At 42.7% G+C, this 20,396-nt stretch overlaps 1 protein-coding gene across 2 annotated transcripts; it reads left to right on the plus strand.

Annotated features, from left to right (window-relative positions):
* The first annotated feature begins 97 nt into the window (after positions 1 to 97).
* LOC133410437 (abl interactor 2-like) lies at positions 98 to 19,521 on the plus strand. 2 transcript variants are annotated; one of them, XM_061691621.1, is made up of 11 exons: positions 98 to 249; positions 3,586 to 3,753; positions 6,086 to 6,262; positions 6,393 to 6,410; positions 7,157 to 7,236; positions 10,174 to 10,286; positions 11,308 to 11,541; positions 12,673 to 12,843; positions 13,481 to 13,558; positions 13,641 to 13,805; positions 16,709 to 19,521. In XM_061691621.1, exons 1-11 carry the CDS (start codon positions 133 to 135, stop codon positions 16,882 to 16,884), a joined length of 1,497 nt encoding a protein of 498 aa, XP_061547605.1. In that variant the 5' UTR covers positions 98 to 132; the 3' UTR covers positions 16,885 to 19,521. The 2 variants fall into 2 exon arrangements, with proteins under 2 accessions (XP_061547605.1, XP_061547606.1); XM_061691622.1 differs by lacking the exon at positions 11,308 to 11,541.
* Positions 19,522 to 20,396: the final 875 nt, after the last annotated feature.

Genomic DNA, 20,396 nt, shown 5'->3' on the forward strand with positions numbered 1-20,396 from the left:
GAACAATTCAACGTTTTGTTCACGTTAATTGCCGTCTCTCCTCGTTTTAAAACTCGCCCATTGCGTCACAGCGTCGCTGTATCCAAAGGTCCTTGAAGGCATCACAGTACGCCGGGCTCCAAGCATGTTAAAATGGCGGAGCTGCAAATGCTGCTGGACGAGGAGATCCCTGCGGGCAGAAAAGCTCTCCTGGACACGTTCCCCAACCTGGAGAGGGTCGCCGAGTACTGCGAGGCCAACTATGTCCAGGTAGGCGCTCCCCCGGATATGATATTATATTATTAAGTGGACGTGAAGTAGGACCCCCGTTTACCGCGGAGGATGTGTACCAGACCCACCCGCGATAGGTGAAAACAAGCGATATAGGCAGAGCGTATAAAATCATTTTTGCTTTCAACAACGTATTCAAGCACACTTAAACGTATTAAAACACTTTTTAAAGTGCAGTTGGGCGTAGACTTACAAGTGTCCATACATAAGTTTATCTGCTTATCTTCAAAAGGGTCGGGGGCGTGCGTGCTGGAGGCGATCCCAGCTAATTGCGGGCAGGAGGCGGGGTACACCCTGAACTGGTCGCCAGCCATTCGCAGCGGCACATAGAAACAAACAACCATTCGCACTCACATTCACAGTCTTCAGTCAACGTCCAATACATGTTTTTGCGATGTGGGAGGAAACTGGAGTACCCAGTTTCCAGTCGGGAAATACCAAATTTGACTTAGTTGCTCCAAAAAAAAAATATTTCCAAGAAATAAAATAAATATCTTTATTCATCTATTTATGCCAGTGAGGCACAGTGATAGACAGAACAAATGAATGGTCTTCTATTAGATGGCAGGAAGTACATACAGTAATTAATGTATCCACATTTTGTGACATTTTTGTTTGTTGGTGCGCCGTGAGATTTTTCAATTGCAAAATATGTGCCTTTGCTCAATAAAGGTTGTAAATCAAGTCGAATATGACCATATTTTTAAGTAACGCATAACCATTTACAAATTTATGATCACCCTAAAATGACTGATCCTAGGACCTGTGTGTTACTATTTTGGCGTCTGGCGAGGATGTCCAAAAGAAATATCTGGGAAAACTTGTGACATTGCTACTTAAACGAACGTTCCTGTAGACTCTTGACTAGTGGTCGCTCCACAATGTTCTGAGCATCCATTTTATATTTCTCGATATAGTCCTTGACACTTGACATAAATCTTGTGTCGGAGTATTACAGTACATTTCAATAAATACAGTCATCGTCACCCCCCCCCCACCCCCCCCCGCCCCCTTAGAAGTGTGTGTGTGTGTATGTGTGCGAGTGTATGTCCATGTGCGTGCGTGTGTCAGTGCGTTTCACATCAACCTCTGGCATGAATGAGTTTGCGCTGACCTACATCACTGTGGTCCCACTTACACACACACACACAGACACACACACACACACACATTTACACACGAAGACACGCGTTACACACACGTCATTTTGCATGTAAGTGCTCAGCTTACACACAACGAATGTAGTCACACAGATGGTATGCCCCCATGTCTCAAGGAGCAAAGAGTGAAAGACGCAGACTGTGATTTGGCAAATCTTTTCTGACGGAATAAGTAAGGCAGCAATCTTGTCTTTGTGGGCTTCTATTACAAGAAAAAAAAAAGAGTCGTTAGCCCTTACTGAAGTCCGACCAAAACATCACCTTCGTTATAAGTGAGAGAGACACAGAGAAGAAGCTTCTTGTGCTAGTAACAAGCTCGCTAACTCATTAAACTAGTTACTTGTGATTAGGGTTGTCACTATCAAATATTTTTAGAAAAGATAATTCCATAATATTTTTAGAATTGATTATTCTACCGAGCCTTCCATCGATTAACTGAATGTTTGAATAAAGACGTATTTTGCATTAAGGTTTATTGCAAAATATTTTTTACATGATTACTATTTATTAACTGATTATTGTTGTTTATTTGTTGTTTAATGATGAAATGAACAACAATGAAGCAATATCACATGAGAGGGAGTGTGTTCTCACCAACCTTTTTGAAACTAAGCGCGACTTCTTGGGTACTGATTAATGCCAAACGAAGCGCTACTAGCACATACACCATACACGCTTCAAGTTCAACTACATGTCATGTATTTGACATGTAGTTATTCATGCAACAGCTGCAAATAACATTTTATTTCCCCAATACATTAAACTGATTGTTATATTTTCTATAAATTGGTTATGATTCAGTTACTGGTTTGGTCCGAAACATCCGTCAGAAAATCAGCAAAAATGTTGATCATTGTTTTTCCCAAAGTAAAAGCAGAGGTTTGCAAATGTCAAATGTATTTAGATTCAACACAAAGATAATTTGTCCGCTTTCATGGAGGACTACAGAAATCGGAGACTATTTACTGTTGAGAGGCTGACATTCAGAGGATTTGGACCATACTAAGTTAAACAATGGAGCTCATTTTTTAATCAATTATCAAAACAGTTGGTAATTAATTTGATGATCGATTTAGTTGTTTAGTTGTTGTTAATTGTGGCACCTCTAGTTTGCATCCGTCAGTCCATCTTGAACATAATTTGATACCAATCACATACGATGGTGACATTTGAGTGGAGACGAAGAAAGCTACATTAGCATTCTCCTGCTAGCTCACTAGCTGCTATACTGTATGTTAGCTATTCATCATCCAAATATAGTGTTCATGTACATGAGCGAGCGTGAACACAATTTGAACGCAAGCGTATATGAAAATGACATTTGATTGAAAATAACGACTTGCTATGTTGGCGTCTCATGCAAGCTGATGGCTCGCTAACCATCGTACTTGTGTTCAAAATGTAGTGTTTGTGTCAGTCAGCCATCTTGAACACGATTAACATGAATGCAAGCTCGTATGACGGTGCTGTTTAGAGGTGCCACAATTAATCGACAACCACCGGTAATCGAGGCCTTAATTAATTGACAACTGTTTTGATAATTCATTAATTGTTTAGAGACCGGCGGCATGGTGGTGGCCGTTCTGAGGACTGGGGTTCAAATCCCGGCCCCGCCTGTGTGGAGTTTGCATTTTCTCCCCGTGTCTGCATGGGTTTCTCCAGGTACTCCGGTATTCTCCCACATCCCAAAAACATGCAGAGTACGTTAACTGAAGACTGCGAATGGTTGTTTGTTTACATGTGCCCTGCGATTGGCTGGTGACCAGTTCAGGGTACCTGGGATAGACTCCAGCACACCCATGACCCTAGTGAGGATAAGCGGAACGGAAGATGAATGACTGAATGAATGAATGTTTAGCGACCTTGTTTAACTTGAAAACATTCTTTAAAACTGTCCTTTTTTTGCAATGTTCTGGTCCAATCGGGTTCGACCGCACCCCACAGTGTGTGGCAGGTTTTAGTTGCAGCCCGAGTGAAGATGTAGACGTCTGTGTTAGCATCCCCCCGCTAACTCGCTAGCCACTATGTTTGTCACGTGTGCTCAAAACCCTGACAGTCATCTTGAACACACAATGAATTTGATTGTGGCTTAGCTATGCTTGAAATTATGTTTTTTGACTGACTTCCTGTGTGCTTCCTCTGACTTCCTGTGCAGGCGTGGGACAAGCACGGAGCCCTGGAGGAGACCAAGAGCTACACCACGCAGTCTGTCGCCAGCGTGGCCTACCTCATCAACACGCTGGCCAACAACATGCTACAGATGCTCGACATTCACACGTGTCAGCTGCGAAGCATGGAGAACGCCGTCAACCACATCGCGCAGGTCCCACGTGACAACACGACAATAGCGTCACTATTAAGTCAACATGGGCAATAGTATTGGGACACATATGTGAGTGTAGTGACCCGGGTGAGCCAAAAGGACTGGAGGTACTTTTCAAATCAACTTTCTTTTAAGGAAGGAAGGATGGATTGAAGGAAGGAGTCAAGGATGTTATTCAGGAATGAAAGAAGGTAGGGAGGAAGGTAGAAGCTTGGAAGAAGGGATGGAAAATGGACAAGAAGAATGGCTGGATGAGCGAAGGAGTTAAAGATGGTTTTAGGGAAGGAAGGATAGACTAGAAAGTAGTCAAGGACATTATTAGGGAAGGAAGGTTGGGAGGAAGGATAGAAGATTGAACGAAGAAAGGAGTCAAGGATGGTATTTAGGAAGGAACAAAAGAATGTTGGGAGGAAGGATGGAAGCTAGGAAGGAAGGATAGAAAATGGTGAAGATGGTAAGGATGCCAAGGATGGTACATAAAGCAAGCAACGAAAGAAGATAGGGAATAAGGACAAAAAATTAGAACGGAAACAAAGATGTATGAAAGGAAGGAAGGGTGGAAGGAGGGTATGAAAGAAAAGCAAGGGAAGAAGGAGTCGAGGCTTGATTGAAGAAGAAAAGGATGGAAGCTAGGAAGAAAGGATGGATGGAAGAAATGTGTCAAGGATGGTATGAAGGGAAGGAAAGGAGGAAGGATCTATGAAAGGTAGCAATAACGAAAGAATGAAATGTGGATTTAAGGAAGGAGGTAAGTGTGGAATGAAAGGAAGGAAGGAAACAAGACATAAAGGGAAGGAAAGGATGAAGGAGACAAGGATGGCATGGAAGGAAGATCAGGAGGAATGGTGGAAGCTAGGGAGTAAGGAAGGATGGGCAGAATCAAAGATTGTGTTAGGAAAGGAAGGTAGGGAGAAAGGATGGAAGCTAGGAAGGAGTGAAAGAGGAAGGAAATGAATAGAAGGAGGGAAGGTGGCAAGGATGTAGTAAAGGAAGAAAAGGAAAGGAGGAAGAATGGAAACTGAACAAAGGATGGATGGGTCAAGACCGGAATGAAGGAGAGGAAGGAAGGAAGGAAGGAAGCAGCGATGGAAAAAGGAAGGAAGGTTGTAAATAAGGATGGATAGAGGAAGGAAGGAAGGAAGGAATCAATCAAGGCGTGTATGAAAACAGTGGAGGAAGATGAATGGAGAAAGGAAGGAAACAAAGACTGGATGGTGGGAATGAAAGAAACAAGGATATATGAAAGGAAAGAAGGAAGGAAAGTATGAATAAAGGAAGGAAGGGATGAAGGATGTATGATGGTGTAGCCTTGTCAAGACAATGTCATAGCCTAAGTTAAGTTTGTGTATTGTTCGAATGGCAATATATGATCTTTTCCTGAGAAACTGGTACATCTTGGTGAGAGGCGGCGTCACTGCCTGCGCGCAACACTCGCTCGCCTACGCAACAGCTGCCACCGTCCGCGCGCACGCACGCACGCACGCCGTTGCTTCTGACAAGCCCGAGAGAAGACCGACGGCGCGCCGTTATTTGCGCATCACAGCGACGTGATAACGAAGGCGGAGTGAATCTGAAACGGACGATTATACAACATTTAAAAAGGACACTTGTGTGTGTGTGTGTTCCATTCCTTGCAACGCAACTTGAGACGCATAATATGCATCATTGTTTATTGTTCATCTTAGCAAAGATTGAATGGTGGTTCTTGGCAGACGTTCCTTTCGTCTTCCAGAGGCATGCTTTGAGAAGTTTGGTGTGAAAGAACAAGACCATTATTGGGATGGACGGAAACATTCCCGCAGACACACACTTGTACAAAGCCTTCCCACAATGATACAAAAATCCAATATTTGTGCACAAAAGTCCACAATAATCCAATGGTTGCCTATTACAAAAATGTTTTGTTCCCAAAAAGGCAACATATTATCACAAACATGGAATATTTGACAACTAAGGAATAACATTTGTGCACAGAATTTAAATAGTTGACTACAAAATTGCATTTTGGCACAAAATTGCCACTTTTCCCCCTAAAACATTATGGATTGTTACAAAAATAATAATAATTCACAAAAGTAAAACATTGTCATAAAATGGTATTTATTTCCATGAAATTTCAACATTTGCGCACCAAAATGAAATGGTTGACGACAAGAGTTTGGTTGTCACAGACGTTTTTTTCATGAAAGTGAATCGTTTTCATAAAAATGATATATTTGTATAGGAAAGTGCAACATTTGTGCACAAAAACGCACTATTTTGTCATGAAATTGACCTATTTGTCCACAAAAGTCTGTTTAGTCTTATGTGGCTTGTGTGGTGTCCCCCACAGACGGTGGCCATCCACAAGGAGAAGGTGGCGAGGCGTGAGATTGGGGTGCTGACTGCCAATAAGAACGCAGGCCACGCCCACAAGATCGTGGCGCCGGCCGATCCGGAGAAGCTGCTGCGCTACATCCGCAAGCCCGTCAACTTCGGCGCGCTGGACCACGTCGGGCACGGCGTCAAGGTGGGGCCAATGACCGCTGTTGTTGTCACATGACTTCCTTAATGCCGAGGTTGTGACACTGACCACTTCCTCCTTGTCTCCTTTTTTCTGTTTATGTTTTTTGTTTTCTTGCATTCATTGAGGTGTTTAGTGCTTGTTGAGGATGAAGGTAAGCCAAGCGAAAAAATTAAGCCGTCAAAAGCACCTGTGACCGGCACAGCTTTCAAATTAGGGTTTCATGCCAGGGTTAGGGTTTCAGATTATGGTTTCAAGAGTCAGTTAGGGTTTTAACAAATATTAAGGTTCCAAGCCCGGGTAAGAGTTTCAAACAAAGGTTAGGGTTAGTAATTAGAGTTTTAAGACAAAGTTAGGGTTTGAAAAATGGTTAGGGTTTCAATTTAGTGTTAGGGTTTCAAACTAAGGACTCAGTCCAGGGTTAGGGTTTACAGTTTGTTTTTTGAGGCTTTTATAGTATTGTTTCAAGAGTGGGTTAGGGTTTCAAACAAATGTTACGGTCTCAAACGGGGCTTAAAGTTTCAAAAAAGGAGCAGGGTTTTAATCCAGGGTTAGGGTTTACAGTTGGGGTTTCAACCCAGAGTCAGGGTTTCAAACAGATGCAAGAGGTTCAAATTTGGGTCTTAAGCTTAGTTTTCAAACAAGGGTACAATTTCAAACAAATGTTAGGGTTTTAAACCTGGGTTAGGGTTACGAATTAAAAATACAGACCAGATTACAAATTAAATACAACTGAACTGTTTGTATTCAATTGAGTCATTCTTTCACATACCACTAGAGGGAGCCCATATGCAACGAGTGATACTCGTGCCACACTTTGAGAATCACTGAAATACATGCTACATCATCAAAAGTATGACATCATGAAAGCTCAAGATTGTCATTGTATTTCTCTCACAGGTGAACGGCCAGGAAAACGCCAAGGTGGGCAGGTGCGGCCCACCCAGCCCCCCCACTGCAGGACACCGCAGCATCTTCGGGTACGTGTCGCCGCCAACTTGAGTCACCGGCCACCATTTTGAATTGTGCTCCCCTTTGTTGTGTGGAGCCAATCAGGAAATGGAAGAATATTCACTGATGGTGGTACATCCTGATGCCACATGTTTACACGCTTGAATGGCCACGATGCACGCAAGCGAAGACACACATACACACACACAAATAGGATATGCGGGCGCGTCTCCTGAAGCCAAACAATTACACAGGCGATGATGTCACACACGCACACAGGCGTATACACACACGTACAGTGTTGGGAGGAATAACATCATGCATTATGAAAGCTTGCTGTTCCCTCTGTCTCCTTGCTCTTCCGGCACGATGTAGGTCAGCACCCACTTGAGATGCAGCTCCTCTCGCTTGGACCTCCTCACTGTATTTTCTCATTGAATCGCTTTTTTTCTTTTTTTTTTTTTTGCGTCACCCTCGACCCAACATGTTTTATTTTGAAGGTTGGAACAAAGTTCCTTAACTTTGCCCTAAAATGCTGTGTTATCACAAAAATGAGATATCTGTCCATATACAACAAACAACATATTGTCACAAAAAATATATGTTGGATCGCAAAAGTTATATTTGTGTATGAAATACAAGTTGACCGCAAAAAGTTGTTTTATGACACACATTTGTTATACCTTGCGCTCGAAGCGCTATTGTTGAAGAATAATTTGTCCACAAAAGTGCGTTTTGCCCCAAAAATTATATATTGGATCACAAAAGTACAGTATGTATGCATATAAAAGCAGTAGTTGTCTACAAACACAATTGCGATGCTTTGCCCCAAAACTACTATATATTGTTACAAAAATGATATGTTTGTACATAACAGTGCAACATTTGTGAACATAAATGAGAGAGTAAACAACAAAAAGTTACATTTTGCTAACCCTCTCCTGCAAAACACTATTGGCACGAAATATAAGTTTGTCCACAAAAGAGCAAGATTTGTTGTGTTTGTCTCCAAAAGTTCAATATTAGTGTCCAAAAAATAAATATTTGTTTTCAGAAAGTTGGATTTTAGAGCAAAATTGCTCAACCTTGTTCCCAAAACACTATACTGTATTGTCACAAACATTTATTCAGTAAGTTGCACTTTTGTGAACAACCATAATTTGCCCAGAAATTGCTAAGCAGTATTTGTCCACAAGTCCAACATTTTTGCATGGAAACACAATAAATGAACCTAAAAAAAGATACATTTTGACGCAAAAATGAGACATTTGAACACAAAAGTTTGTATTTTTGCCCAAAAATGCGATACCGTGCTAACGGCTGACCGTTGTCCGATTGGCCGAGCACAGGTAGTTTTAAGCCTGGGTTAGGGTTTTAAATAATGAAGAGGGTTTCAATTTAGTTTCTACAGTCCTGAGTTAGGGTTTCAAACAATGCATTAGCTTTTTGGATTAGGGTTTGCAAGCCTTTACTAGGGTTTCCTTTAGGGTTTTGAGCCAGGATTATGGTTTCAAGACAGAGTTTCTGTTTTAAAGTAGGGTTTCAAGCCAGGGGTAGAATTAGAAGTAGGTTTTGAAGTCTGCGTTAGGATTTCAAATTAAGGTTTCAAGGCTGGGTTTGGGTTTTAAATTAGGGTTTTAACCCTTCATGGGTTTCAAGCAAGGGTTAGAGTTTCTTCCAAGGGTTAGTGTTTGAAGCCAATATTCGTGTTTCAAATTAGAGTTTCACACCTGGGTTAGGGTTTCAAATTGGGGTTGTGCGTGTCTTTGATATTTTGCAGGGGTGTTACTCCCAGAGATAATATTTTGGTTGCATATGTGACCAAAATGGTGGGAGCAAAATATTACTCAATTACTTGTAAATTAAAAAATAAAGTCATATTACTGCAGTCTTGAAAATATCTGGACAGATTAATTTGTCTAATACTGTATTTATCTCTTGGCTCACTCCACTTTCTAATCGTTACTCTCCTAACTAAAAGTTCAAGTTCAAGTCGTCGTATACGATGCAACTTGACTGAAATGTTTCATATTTTATATCCGTATTGAGTTCCATATGATTCCGGGACTGCATCACAAATGCCGTTATTCTGTGAAATCCTGGAGACGCACATTTCCACCAGATATCGCTCCCTTACTCTCTCTACTCATCTGTCTTGAGTCCTACAGTTCAGTATGGGTCGAGGAGTTATTATTGTTATTATTATTAGTAGTAGTAGTAGTAGTAGTAGTACTCGTAGTATCCACCGACGAAAACTGAGTGTATGAGCTCAGCTCCTGTTTCATGGTGTGAAATCATGCATAAAACCTCCTTCATCTTTATGTAAAGAGCTTCACAATGAACGGCTGACTAAAAGCAGCGTTAGGAAAAGAAGAAAGGATGGACATAACGTTTTTCAAGTAAGTCTTTATCACTGCTGTTAGAAACGGTTTGTTAGCTCCGGCCCCCAGCTAACAGCAGAAAGTCCCATGCTACTACTAAGTAGCTTTTCAGTTACAGTGGACCCCCGGATACTTGTGGTTTGGAACCCACGGATTCACCTATACGTGGATTTTTTTCAATGTCTGTTCTTGTCCCAACGTAACTTGTATGTGCACGTACAGGAAGGGCTCCCCCTACAGGAGCCTGGAGCCCGTGCGGCCTCCGCTGGTCCCCAACCGCTATTCCTGCAGCCCCGCCACCAGGAGGCGACCTCGCACGGACAGGTCAGCCTCGACCGCACGGCCGCTGTCGCCACCTAGGAGTCCCACTTCTACGTCTTTAGCCAATCACAGCGCTTGGCAACGCTCCCTCCCTGAGCCGTCAACAAATCCCATTCTCACATTTTGTCATTGCTGTTTGTAACGCTTGTCGCTAACATTTTTCTTCGTCTCCGTCAGTGCCGCTGCTGTATGCTTCTTTCGTTTGTAAAATAAAAATATTTGATCTTTATTTTAATGACTAAACAATAATTGTCTGTTTAAAAGTGGCAGTAGCGGAGGGAGTCACCAGAGCAGCAGCAGCAGAGAGAACAGCGGCAGCGGGACCACCGCCGTGCCCATCGCCGTGGCAACGCCGTCCCCTCCCGCCGTCTTCCCGGGTAACACAAGCAATTGATACACCCCCCCCCACACACACACAGACAGGGTGACACAGTGATGCCTTGAGATCTGAGTTGAATTCGTTCTGTGACCACGCTTGTTACTCATCCATACGTTCATATCTCAAACCATCTTTCCCTATTAAAATGAATAGAATTGCTATTAATTTTTTTCCACCTCTCCAATAACCAACAAACATTTTTTGTATTTTTTAATATGCAAAATAGCTCTGTATAATATTGTATAAAAACATATAAAGTACCGGTTTTGACCGGATACAGTCGGTCAAAACTCCTCAGTAAGCCGCAGTAATATTAGTCGTTCTTCACAGAGGATAAAGAATATATGCCTGTAAGTATTGTTATATTGTCGGTCTACATGTGTTGCGTCACCATTTGTCTTCAAATATCTATTGCTTTAAGGGTTACTCATCGATGCTATTCATTAGCCCGTCTATGGCGTTTTGCATTGTTTGTTAGTATTAGGCTAACTGCCCTATTAAAGCTATGTGATTGTTTTAAATATACATAATTCTCTTTATGTTTACTTTGACACTAAACTTCAGCTGGGAGTGGCATTAAACGGACGAAGACTTTTTATTTTTTAACAGTTGTTCGCAAACTCCCAAACGACTGCCTGTTGTGACGTTGTTTGAGTTCATGCAGTGGTCAAATCTCAACATTTTGCCTGTAAGTTAAAGCAAAAAATCGTCCGAATGCCGACTCGTATTTCGGGGCACCACCCCAAATGCCCTTAGATCCCACAAGATAGCAAAGCACTGCGTTTCTATTACACGGCTTTCGCGCCATCTTGTCGCATCTTAGACCGTTTTAGAAAGAGCACAACGGCAGTGAAAAGGCAAGTTTCCCGGCAAATAACAGAGGATAGTTTACCAAAAGAAATCTGCAAATAGGTTAATTCCCCAAGTAGTGAATGGCAAATAGGGAAACAACCAATACTCATTTCTCGCGCCGTGTTGTGTTAAAAGTTCACAAAAGCTTCCCAATGTTCTCCCTGAAGTTTCTCCGAGCGCCGGACCCCAAAGCTCGTCCTCCAGCGCCCCCAACTCTTCTCCGACCTACTCTTTCTCCTCCTCGTCCTCCTCTTCCTCGTCCGCCACCCTAACGCTGCCGCCGCCTCCGCCCTTGCCGCACGCCGCCCCGTCCCCGCCGTCCGAGGCCAATGAGAATCCTGGCACCCCCTGTGTCCATCCTCCACCACCTCCCCCGTCCTCCTACTTGTCCCCCGAGGAAGGTGAGTTTATTGGTCATTTTCATATAATTTGATCAATAATGATAAAGACATTTGTTTAAAAAAAAAAATTTGAATTTGGCAATTTTTCTAATCCCGCTGTGTTCATAGTAAAGGAAATCTTTATTGACAAAGCACAAATGGTGTTGGCTCACTGAAATACACTTATTCAATAACGGTAAACACAAAAGTGCATAACGGTAAAGACATAAACAGAACAGTGGTTGCAAACCTTTCACAAATCCATACATATTCATTCATATCTCAGAAATAACATTTATTTTGCTGTCTGCTTTTGTGGGAATGCAAAATGGCTGCCTTATCCTGGCGCTTCCGCTGGTGCATTGCAACAACATAATCTCTCCATTGGCATTAACGGTAAAGACCGCTCGAGTGACAAAGAAGGATAAGCAAACAAACAAAAAATAAGACACTAAGATGCATTTGTGTTTTTTTTATGTTTTTTTGGGGGGTGGGGTGGGGGGGGCATATTAAGCAATAGGAGAACAATCCTAACCATCCCAAAATCTAATCGGCATCTTCAGGAAACATGTTGCAAATCAAGAAACTTAATTTTGGATACCTTTATAGTCAAGACATTTTGGCATTAAAAGTTTGAAAAATATTTAGCATATTGTTTTTCTGCGAAACAATTATGACCTTTTGATGGATAATAACTGCCAATAATAAATAACTGTCATCCACCCATTTTATGTACCACTTATACTCACTAGGGTCACGGGCGTGCTGGAGCCTATCCCAGCTGTCATCGGCAGGAGGCGGGGTACACCCTGAACTGGTCGCCAGCCAATCGCAGGGCACATAGAAACACACAACCATTCGCACTCACATTCACACCTACGGGCAATTTAAAGTCTTCAGGGCAATTTACAGTCTTCAATCAACCTACCATGCGTGTTTTTGGGATGTGGGAGGAAACCGGAGTGCCCGGAAAAAAGCCACACAGGCACGGGGAGAACATGCAAACTCCACACAGGCAGGGCCGGGGATTTAACCCCGGTCCCCAGAACTGTGAGGCAGATGTGCTAATCATTTCTACTCTTCTACTTCTTATCTGCTTCCTCTCAGCCGTATTGAAAAGTGATGCAAAATGTGTTTGTGTGCGTTCATCAGGTGGGGCGGTGCCTCAATTCTTCAGCATGAATCGCCCTCAGCCCCGCCAGCAAACACCGCAAGTGGGCGGCTCCCTGCCCTACCGCCGCCCGCCCTCTGTCACCGGGCAGCCAATTGTCACACAGATCCACCAGGTCAACGGCGGGCCCTGCTACAACAGCCAAAGCCCGGGTACGTGCTGGCAAAATAACGTTGCGGGTCGGCATGCGTGTCACTTGCGCGCTAATGGAGAGGGGTTCGTTGAGAGGGAACGGGCAGAGAGTAAAGAGACAACAAAAAGCAACAACCAAAGACGACGACAGCAACAACGACACCTCCTAGGTCATTTGAACGTGGGCAGATGACAAAAAAAGAAGAAAGACAACATAAAACACATTCTGGTACTTGAGAGAGGACAGACCAAGAGAAAAAAAGACAACAAAAAGCCAAAACAAAAGACAACAATATCAATAATGACACCTCCTCGTATGTAGTTTGAAAAGGGCGAGAGTGACTTCTCGTACTTCTAGAAAACAAAAAGCAATTACATCTCCTGGTACTTAAATTGAGAAGAGTATAGATATAGAAAAAAAAGACAACAACAAAAAAAATCAAATTATACTAAAGGCAAACGGAAAACAAAAAGCAATTACACTTCTGGGTACTAAAATTGAAAGGGTATAGACAACAAAAAGCTACAAAACTACTTCTGGCACTTGATCGAGAGAAGAGAGACAACAAAAAGCAACAACTTGATGTCGAAAAAAAGCAATAGGACCACCTTCTGGTGCTTACTAAAAGCAATAACGTGGCCTTTTGATTTTTGCAGCTTCTCCGCCGCCGTCCCTCATCCAGTTCCCCCCTCAGCTCCCTCTCATGGGCTTCGCGGCTCGCCTCCAAGAATCCAGTGAGTTCATGACTTCACCCGTCATTCTCATCATCCAATCACGTCGAAGCTAACTGAGCTGTCGTCTGGCTTCCGGTCTCAGACGCGCCGCCGCCGCCCCTCCGGCCCACCACCGACCAGACCGCGCCCGCTGAGGTTCGGGGAGACGGCGCCCATCTGGGCGAGGAGGACTCGTCCGTGGTGGAGTACGACGACCCGTACGCCGAGGAAGACCCTCCCTGGGCCCCCGCAAACTACATGGAGAAAGGTATTACATGTTAGCTTAGCATCATGAGAGTGCACAGAGATTTCTACACCATTTGACACATTTGTGCTTGGCGGAGGCAACAAGATTATTGCTGTGTTGACAGCAATGGGGTACGAAGTCGACCTGGCAATTTCCCGCCTCGAGAGGTAGAGGTTGTGGAAGGGTATTCCACAATGGCAGGACAACGTTGTGTTAAAAGTAATGGGGGTAACAGAGACACTTCACACCCCTTTTGTGGAATACCCTTTCACACAACTTTTACACCCCTGCCCTGACATTGCAGAATACCCTTTCAAAGAGTCATTGCCCCCCTTTTATTCTGGCTCTGACACTACATGCAAAAGCGGAAAATTGCTGAGTCAACATTGTCACCCTCATTCTAGAAGTATGAATAAAAAGTGACCTCCGAGTCAATTCAACCGAATAGTTCTATCGGGCATTCCTTGTTAATAGTAAATGATTCTTTACTCTGATGTGTACACACTCGCACTCGCCGGCCGTCAGTGATCAACATGAGACGTTATACATGTGACATCTTTAGTTAGGCCTGTCACAATAATTACTATATCGACTTGGGTGCGAAGGTTTTTCCGGACTCGATAAATTGTCATTGTTGCGGTGAGCCGGCGTGCGGATTACACGGTGAGCAGACGGAGTTGGACGGCTGCGTCATTAGCCGCTAGCGAATGTGAAGGGCTCATCTTCAGCGGACGAACCACATGGTAGCCGGGTTTACACAGAGACGTTTTTGTCATTCTGATTGAAATCATTCCGGTTGAAGACTCTGGTCTACTGTTTCCATGTGATGTGATCGATTCCAAACGGGTATATAGATGTGCACGACATTTAACAGGAACAGCCGTGTCGCATGCGCACTACGTAGTGAACGTCACGTCATTTATTAAGCTGGAGGTCCGTCGTCTATTCAGCACAGTCGTCGGAATTGTTTATTTAAAAAAACGTATTTATGTCGAGACGCAGCATGCGCAGACAGAGCTTTTCCCGGTTCTGTTCCGAACGACGGTATGCACGGCAAAAATGTACTTCTGATCGGTTTGGCAAAGACGCCACGGCGGACGACTGGTTAGCACATCCGCCTCACAGTTTACATGTTCTCCCCGTGCCTGCGTGGGTTTTCTCCTGGTACTCCGGTTTCCCCCAACATCCCAAAAGCATGCGTGGTAGGTTGATTGAAGACTTTAAATTGCCCGTAGGTGTGAATGTGAGTGCGAATGGTTGTTTGTTTATATGTGCCCTGCGATTGGCTGGCAACCGGTTCAGGGAGTACCCCGCCTCCCGCCCCCCGCCCGAAGATAGCTGGGAGAGGCTCCAGCACGCCCGCGACCCTAGTGAGGATGAGCGGTACAGAAAATGGATGGATGGACGGTTACTCCTGAACACAGCCACGTCCCAGTTATATTTATTTGTATTTATTTTATTTAAACTTTTATTTAAACAGGTAAAAGAGCAGTTAAAACAGAACACCCCTCTTGCAATGGTGACCTGGACAAGAAGACGACAAGTTAAACATCAAGTCCAAGACAATCACATGCAAGACCTTTCGCACCTCCCCTCTCAAAAAGATTAAAAATAAATAACATAAGTTATACAACTTGTAGATCACATAAATGGTGGAAAAAGTTTTTAAATTATTTATCTTGATCTAAATTCTTGTACATCAAGAAAAACCTGGCATTTGAACAGAACAGGGGTGTGCAGATTTTTTTATATCCACTGCCGCCTTGTTGCTGTTTTTCTAACGGGCCTCTTGTGCTGTTTGACAAGTGGAAACAAAAATACCATAAAACCATTTCTTGGAGCTAAATTTGCCTTAATTTGTTATTTTATAAAGACTTTATTCATCATTTGTTATTTTATGTTTTAGATGAAGTGATGTTGTTCAGCAATATCTGAATTTCCACATTCATATTTTTAAAAAAAAAATTTATGTTCATGCTGATTTTAAAAAATGTTCACTGATTACTTTCTTAAGGCCTCTTTATACTCCCGCGCTCGCGTGGGCAACAGCGCCCGCATTGCGTCATGTGACCGACACATAGAGCCGCGCCGCCCCTATGCGGCACTTGACGCGCACACGGCACAAACTGTCATCATCTCTTGGGATTGGTCCGTTTTAGTCACATGCTGTGATGACACCCTCAGCGTTCCCCTTGGTTCCACATACCAACGACACCGCCGCCTTTTTGATCGATTTTGCAGCATAATGAAACGCATCATGTGGTCATCAAGGTCCATTTGTTCTTGCAGATACTGTTCCACGGTCGCCATTGTTGTTGCTTTGTTCCTTGTTCCGGAAAGGAAAGTAAAAACGGCTATCAAAAAAACTCCACCCTGTGGTGTCCTCACCAATACCAGCCGTAGCGACACCCCCGACTTGGAGGAGAACTGCAGTACATTTTCAAAACTGCACGCGTGGGTTGCGCTCGAGTATAAAGCTAAACTGCGCACGGGATGGTCGCAGTGACGAGTATAAAGAAGCCTTTACCTCTGTTATGGTTCAGAACTACTTTTGAAAGTGGAAAATTATCGGTTCACCTTTGTAACCCCTATTCCACAGCGAGCGCCGGGTGTTAAATTTCACAGCCTTCTCCTCATTTTTCCGCTACTAACGTTCGCACAGCCGCCATCCCGTGTCAGACACTACCTCAGAAGGCAGAAAATGTATATCCAAAATTGCAGGAAAAATTACAATCAAGCGCACAACTCGTTGCACACGCCAAGGGCGCACTTGGTTTCTTTTTTTCCCCGTAGCTAATGTGAATTATGAACACAAATACAATTATAAAGTGTCGATAATTTTCAGTCAAATGTACGGGCTTTGATGCGGGAATTTAGCAGGATTTCTGCATGAAAGATTAAACAATGCTATGTGGCCCCCCTAGTGGTGGCCATCTACGACTACACGGCCGACAAGGAGGACGAGCTGTCTTTCCAGGAGGGCGCCATCATCTACGTGCTGAAGAAGAACGAGGACGGCTGGTTCGAGGGCGTCATGAACGACAACACTGGACTCTTCCCCGGGAACTACGTGGAGGCCATCATGCACTACGCCGACTGACAGGTTTTGTTTTGTTTTTACCCACAAGCCCTTGCACTCATGGTGACGCCCAAAGTCGTATATAAAGAGACTCTGGACATTCGCTGTGAACTCACTGCACTGCTCTGTCATTGGTTAAATCGCCATCACATGGTTTATGGGCACCACGTTGTTACCCAGCGTCTCCATTTCCCTCATAGGCGTACGGTTAGCGGCGGTGGCTTTGTTCGACTTCAAACTATCATGTCATTAAACCGTAGTTTTGGCAGCATACACAGGAAGTCCGCCAACCTGTTTCCCGCGTTTAATCACGTGACGTTCCGCATAGCAGCTTAACCCCTACTGAACGCACTTCCATGTTGGCTGCGATAATGTGTCAATAAGGTTTATTCAAACCAGGTAGAGCAGATGAACGCAGTATAAAAAGGCATGTATTCAATATGTAATTGCATATTGAGTTATCATTATGCAGTATTAAACACAATGAAGTTCCTTTAATTTTTTTTTTTTTTGTTTTGTTTTTTTTTTTAATACTGGTAGGGATGAGCTAACAGAGTGAAATCAGGAGGTTTATTCGTGCTGCTGGGTAACAACATGGTGCCCATGCACATAGCTGGCCAGATTTCCTTTATATCAGACTTCTGTCACCGCCGAATCCGAGCCTCAAGAGTGTTGTTGACGGTGTGAAGTGGACTCCGGCGGAAAATGTCCGCTCTTGAAGTTTACATGGTGTGTTTGCGTACGTTGCAGTGTTTACATTTATATATACAGTATTTACAACCCCAATTCCAATGAAGTTGGGACGTTGTGTTAAACATAAATGAAAACAGAATACAATGATTTGCAAATCACATTCGACCTATATTTAATAGAATACACTACAAAGACAAGATATTTCATGTTCAAACTGAACTACAAACTGTTTTTTTTGTTTTTAGCAAATAATCATGAACTTAGAATTTTATGGCTGCAACATGTCCCAAAAAAAGCTGGGACGGGGTCATGTTTACCACTGTGTTACATCACCTTTTCTTTTAATAACATTCAATAAACGTTTGGGCACTGAGGACACTAATTGTTGAAGCTTTGTCGGTGGAATTATTTCCCATTCTTGCTTGATGTACAGCTTCAGCTGTTCAACAGTCCGGGGTCTCCGTTGTCGTATTTTACGCTTCATAATGCGCCACACATTTTCAATGGGAGACAGGTCTGGACTGCAGGCAGGCCAGTCTCGTACCCGCACTCTTTTACTACGAAGCCACGCTGTTGTAACACGTGCAGAATGTGGTTTGGCGTTGTCTTGCTGAAATAAGCAGGGGCGTCCATGAAAAAGATGTTGCTTGGATGGCAGCATATGTTTCTCCAAAACCTGTATGTACCTTTCAGCATTAATGGTGTCTTCACCGATGTGTAAGTTACCCATGCCATGGGCACTAACACAGCTCCATACCATCACAGATGCTGGCTTTTGAACTTTACGTCCGTAACAGTCCGGCTGGTTCTTTTCCTCTTGACACGATGTCCACAATTTCCAAAAACAATTTGAAATGTGGACTCGTTGAACCACAGAACACTTTTCCACTTTGCATCACTTTTTGATGCAGTGCCGCCTGAGGGATCGAAGGTCACGGGCATTCAGTGTTGGTTTTCGGCCTTGCCGCTTACATGCAGTGATTTCTACACAATCGCTGAACCTTTTGATGATGATATGGACTGAAGATGATGAAATCCCTAAATTCCTTGCAATTGTACATTGAGGAACTATTTTCTCACGCACTTGTTCACAAAGACGTGAACCTCGCCCCATCTTTGCTTGTGAATGACTGAGCAATTCAGGGTATTCTGTTTTTATTTGCACAACACAACATCCCAACTTCATTGGAATTGGGGTAGTACATGTAATATTTTATATTCTTGTTCTGTGCTTTATTCTCAGCTTTTGGCTGTACTGGCCCTTTAAATGGTGGATAAATGCTGTGCATGTGCGTTTGAACTGTCATGAATGAGGTTGTATGCCCTAAAAAAGAAAATCAATAATATGCTAACATCGGGTCTGTTTCAAATGTTTAAAATAAAAGATATACACTGGACCCTCGCAAGTTGTTTTATTTTTATATGTATATATAATATGGGTGTGTGTGTGTGTGTGTGTGTGTGTATACCAAAGGTATTGGAACGGCAAGGTCAATTCCTTTGTTTTTGTTGTACACTGAAGACATCTGAGACAAACGTTCAGAGTTCCAGCGTTCATTTCATGGTATTTACATCTGGATGTGTCAAACAACTCAAGACAGAGCACCTTTTGTTTGAAGCCACCCACTTTTCAAGTGAGCAAAAGTATTGGAACAGACATTATTAAATGAACTTAAAGTGAATAACATTGAATATTTGGTGGCATAACCCTTATTTGCAATAACTGCATCAAGCCAGTGACCCATTGACTTCACCAGACTGTTGCATTCTTCATTCGAAACCACCCAGGCGTCAGGGTTCCAATCCCCGCGAATAGCTGAGGGTCCACAGTACTGTGATATTTTCTGCTAAAGCTTGTTTTATGTATCTTTGGATAGAAATGTGTGCGTTTTCATATGTAATGTGCGTTACAAATCCTAATGGACAAACAAGATGACTGTCTTCAGTATCAAGCTAGTTGTCTCATTTGCGCTTTTTTGTCTTTGATTTATGGTTCATATTCGTTGTAATAAATCAGAAATGATCGATCAGTGAACGATTGAGCCTTTATTTTCTCTGTTGCACCTTATTTGAATGAACCTGTGAACGACACCTCCCATAATGCACCTTGGGAAGCGGCATGTCATATCATTTTTCACATTTTAACTACATTTCCCATGAAGCACCGTTCAATCCGGTCAATCGTGCTTCGTCACCAACTTTTGAACTACACCTCTCATGATCCACCTGTCACAGTAAACTGTTTCTCACATGCAGATAATTATATGAATATATATATATATAGTATAGTAATATATATATATACACATATATGTGTGTATATATATATATATATATATATATATATATATATATACATATATGTGTGTATATATATGTGTGTGTATATATATATATATATATATATATATATATATATATATATATATATATATATATATGTATGTATATATATATATATATATATATATATATGTATACATACATATATATGTATATATATATATATATATATATATATATGTATATATATATGTGTGTGTGTGTGTATAGCGAGAGAGAGAGAGGCTGGGTACACCCTGAACTGGTCGTCAGCCAATCACAGGGCACATTCTGTATAAACAACCAACCATTCACTCACTCACTCACTCACATTCACACCTGCGGACAATTTAGTCTTCAATGCATGTTTTTGGGATGTGGGAGGAAAACGGATATGCAAATAGATATTTCGCTGTTCAGAATGAAACTACTGCAGGCACTCACACAGCTCGTCAGTGCGCGAGGTGCATTCAGAGACGCTGTGTAAATGGGAGGAAATGTGTTCTTTTGTAATACAG

This window comes from Phycodurus eques, chromosome 12 (genome assembly GCF_024500275.1).
Source record: "Phycodurus eques isolate BA_2022a chromosome 12, UOR_Pequ_1.1, whole genome shotgun sequence".
NCBI classification, from domain to species: Eukaryota; Metazoa; Chordata; class Actinopteri; order Syngnathiformes; family Syngnathidae; genus Phycodurus; species Phycodurus eques.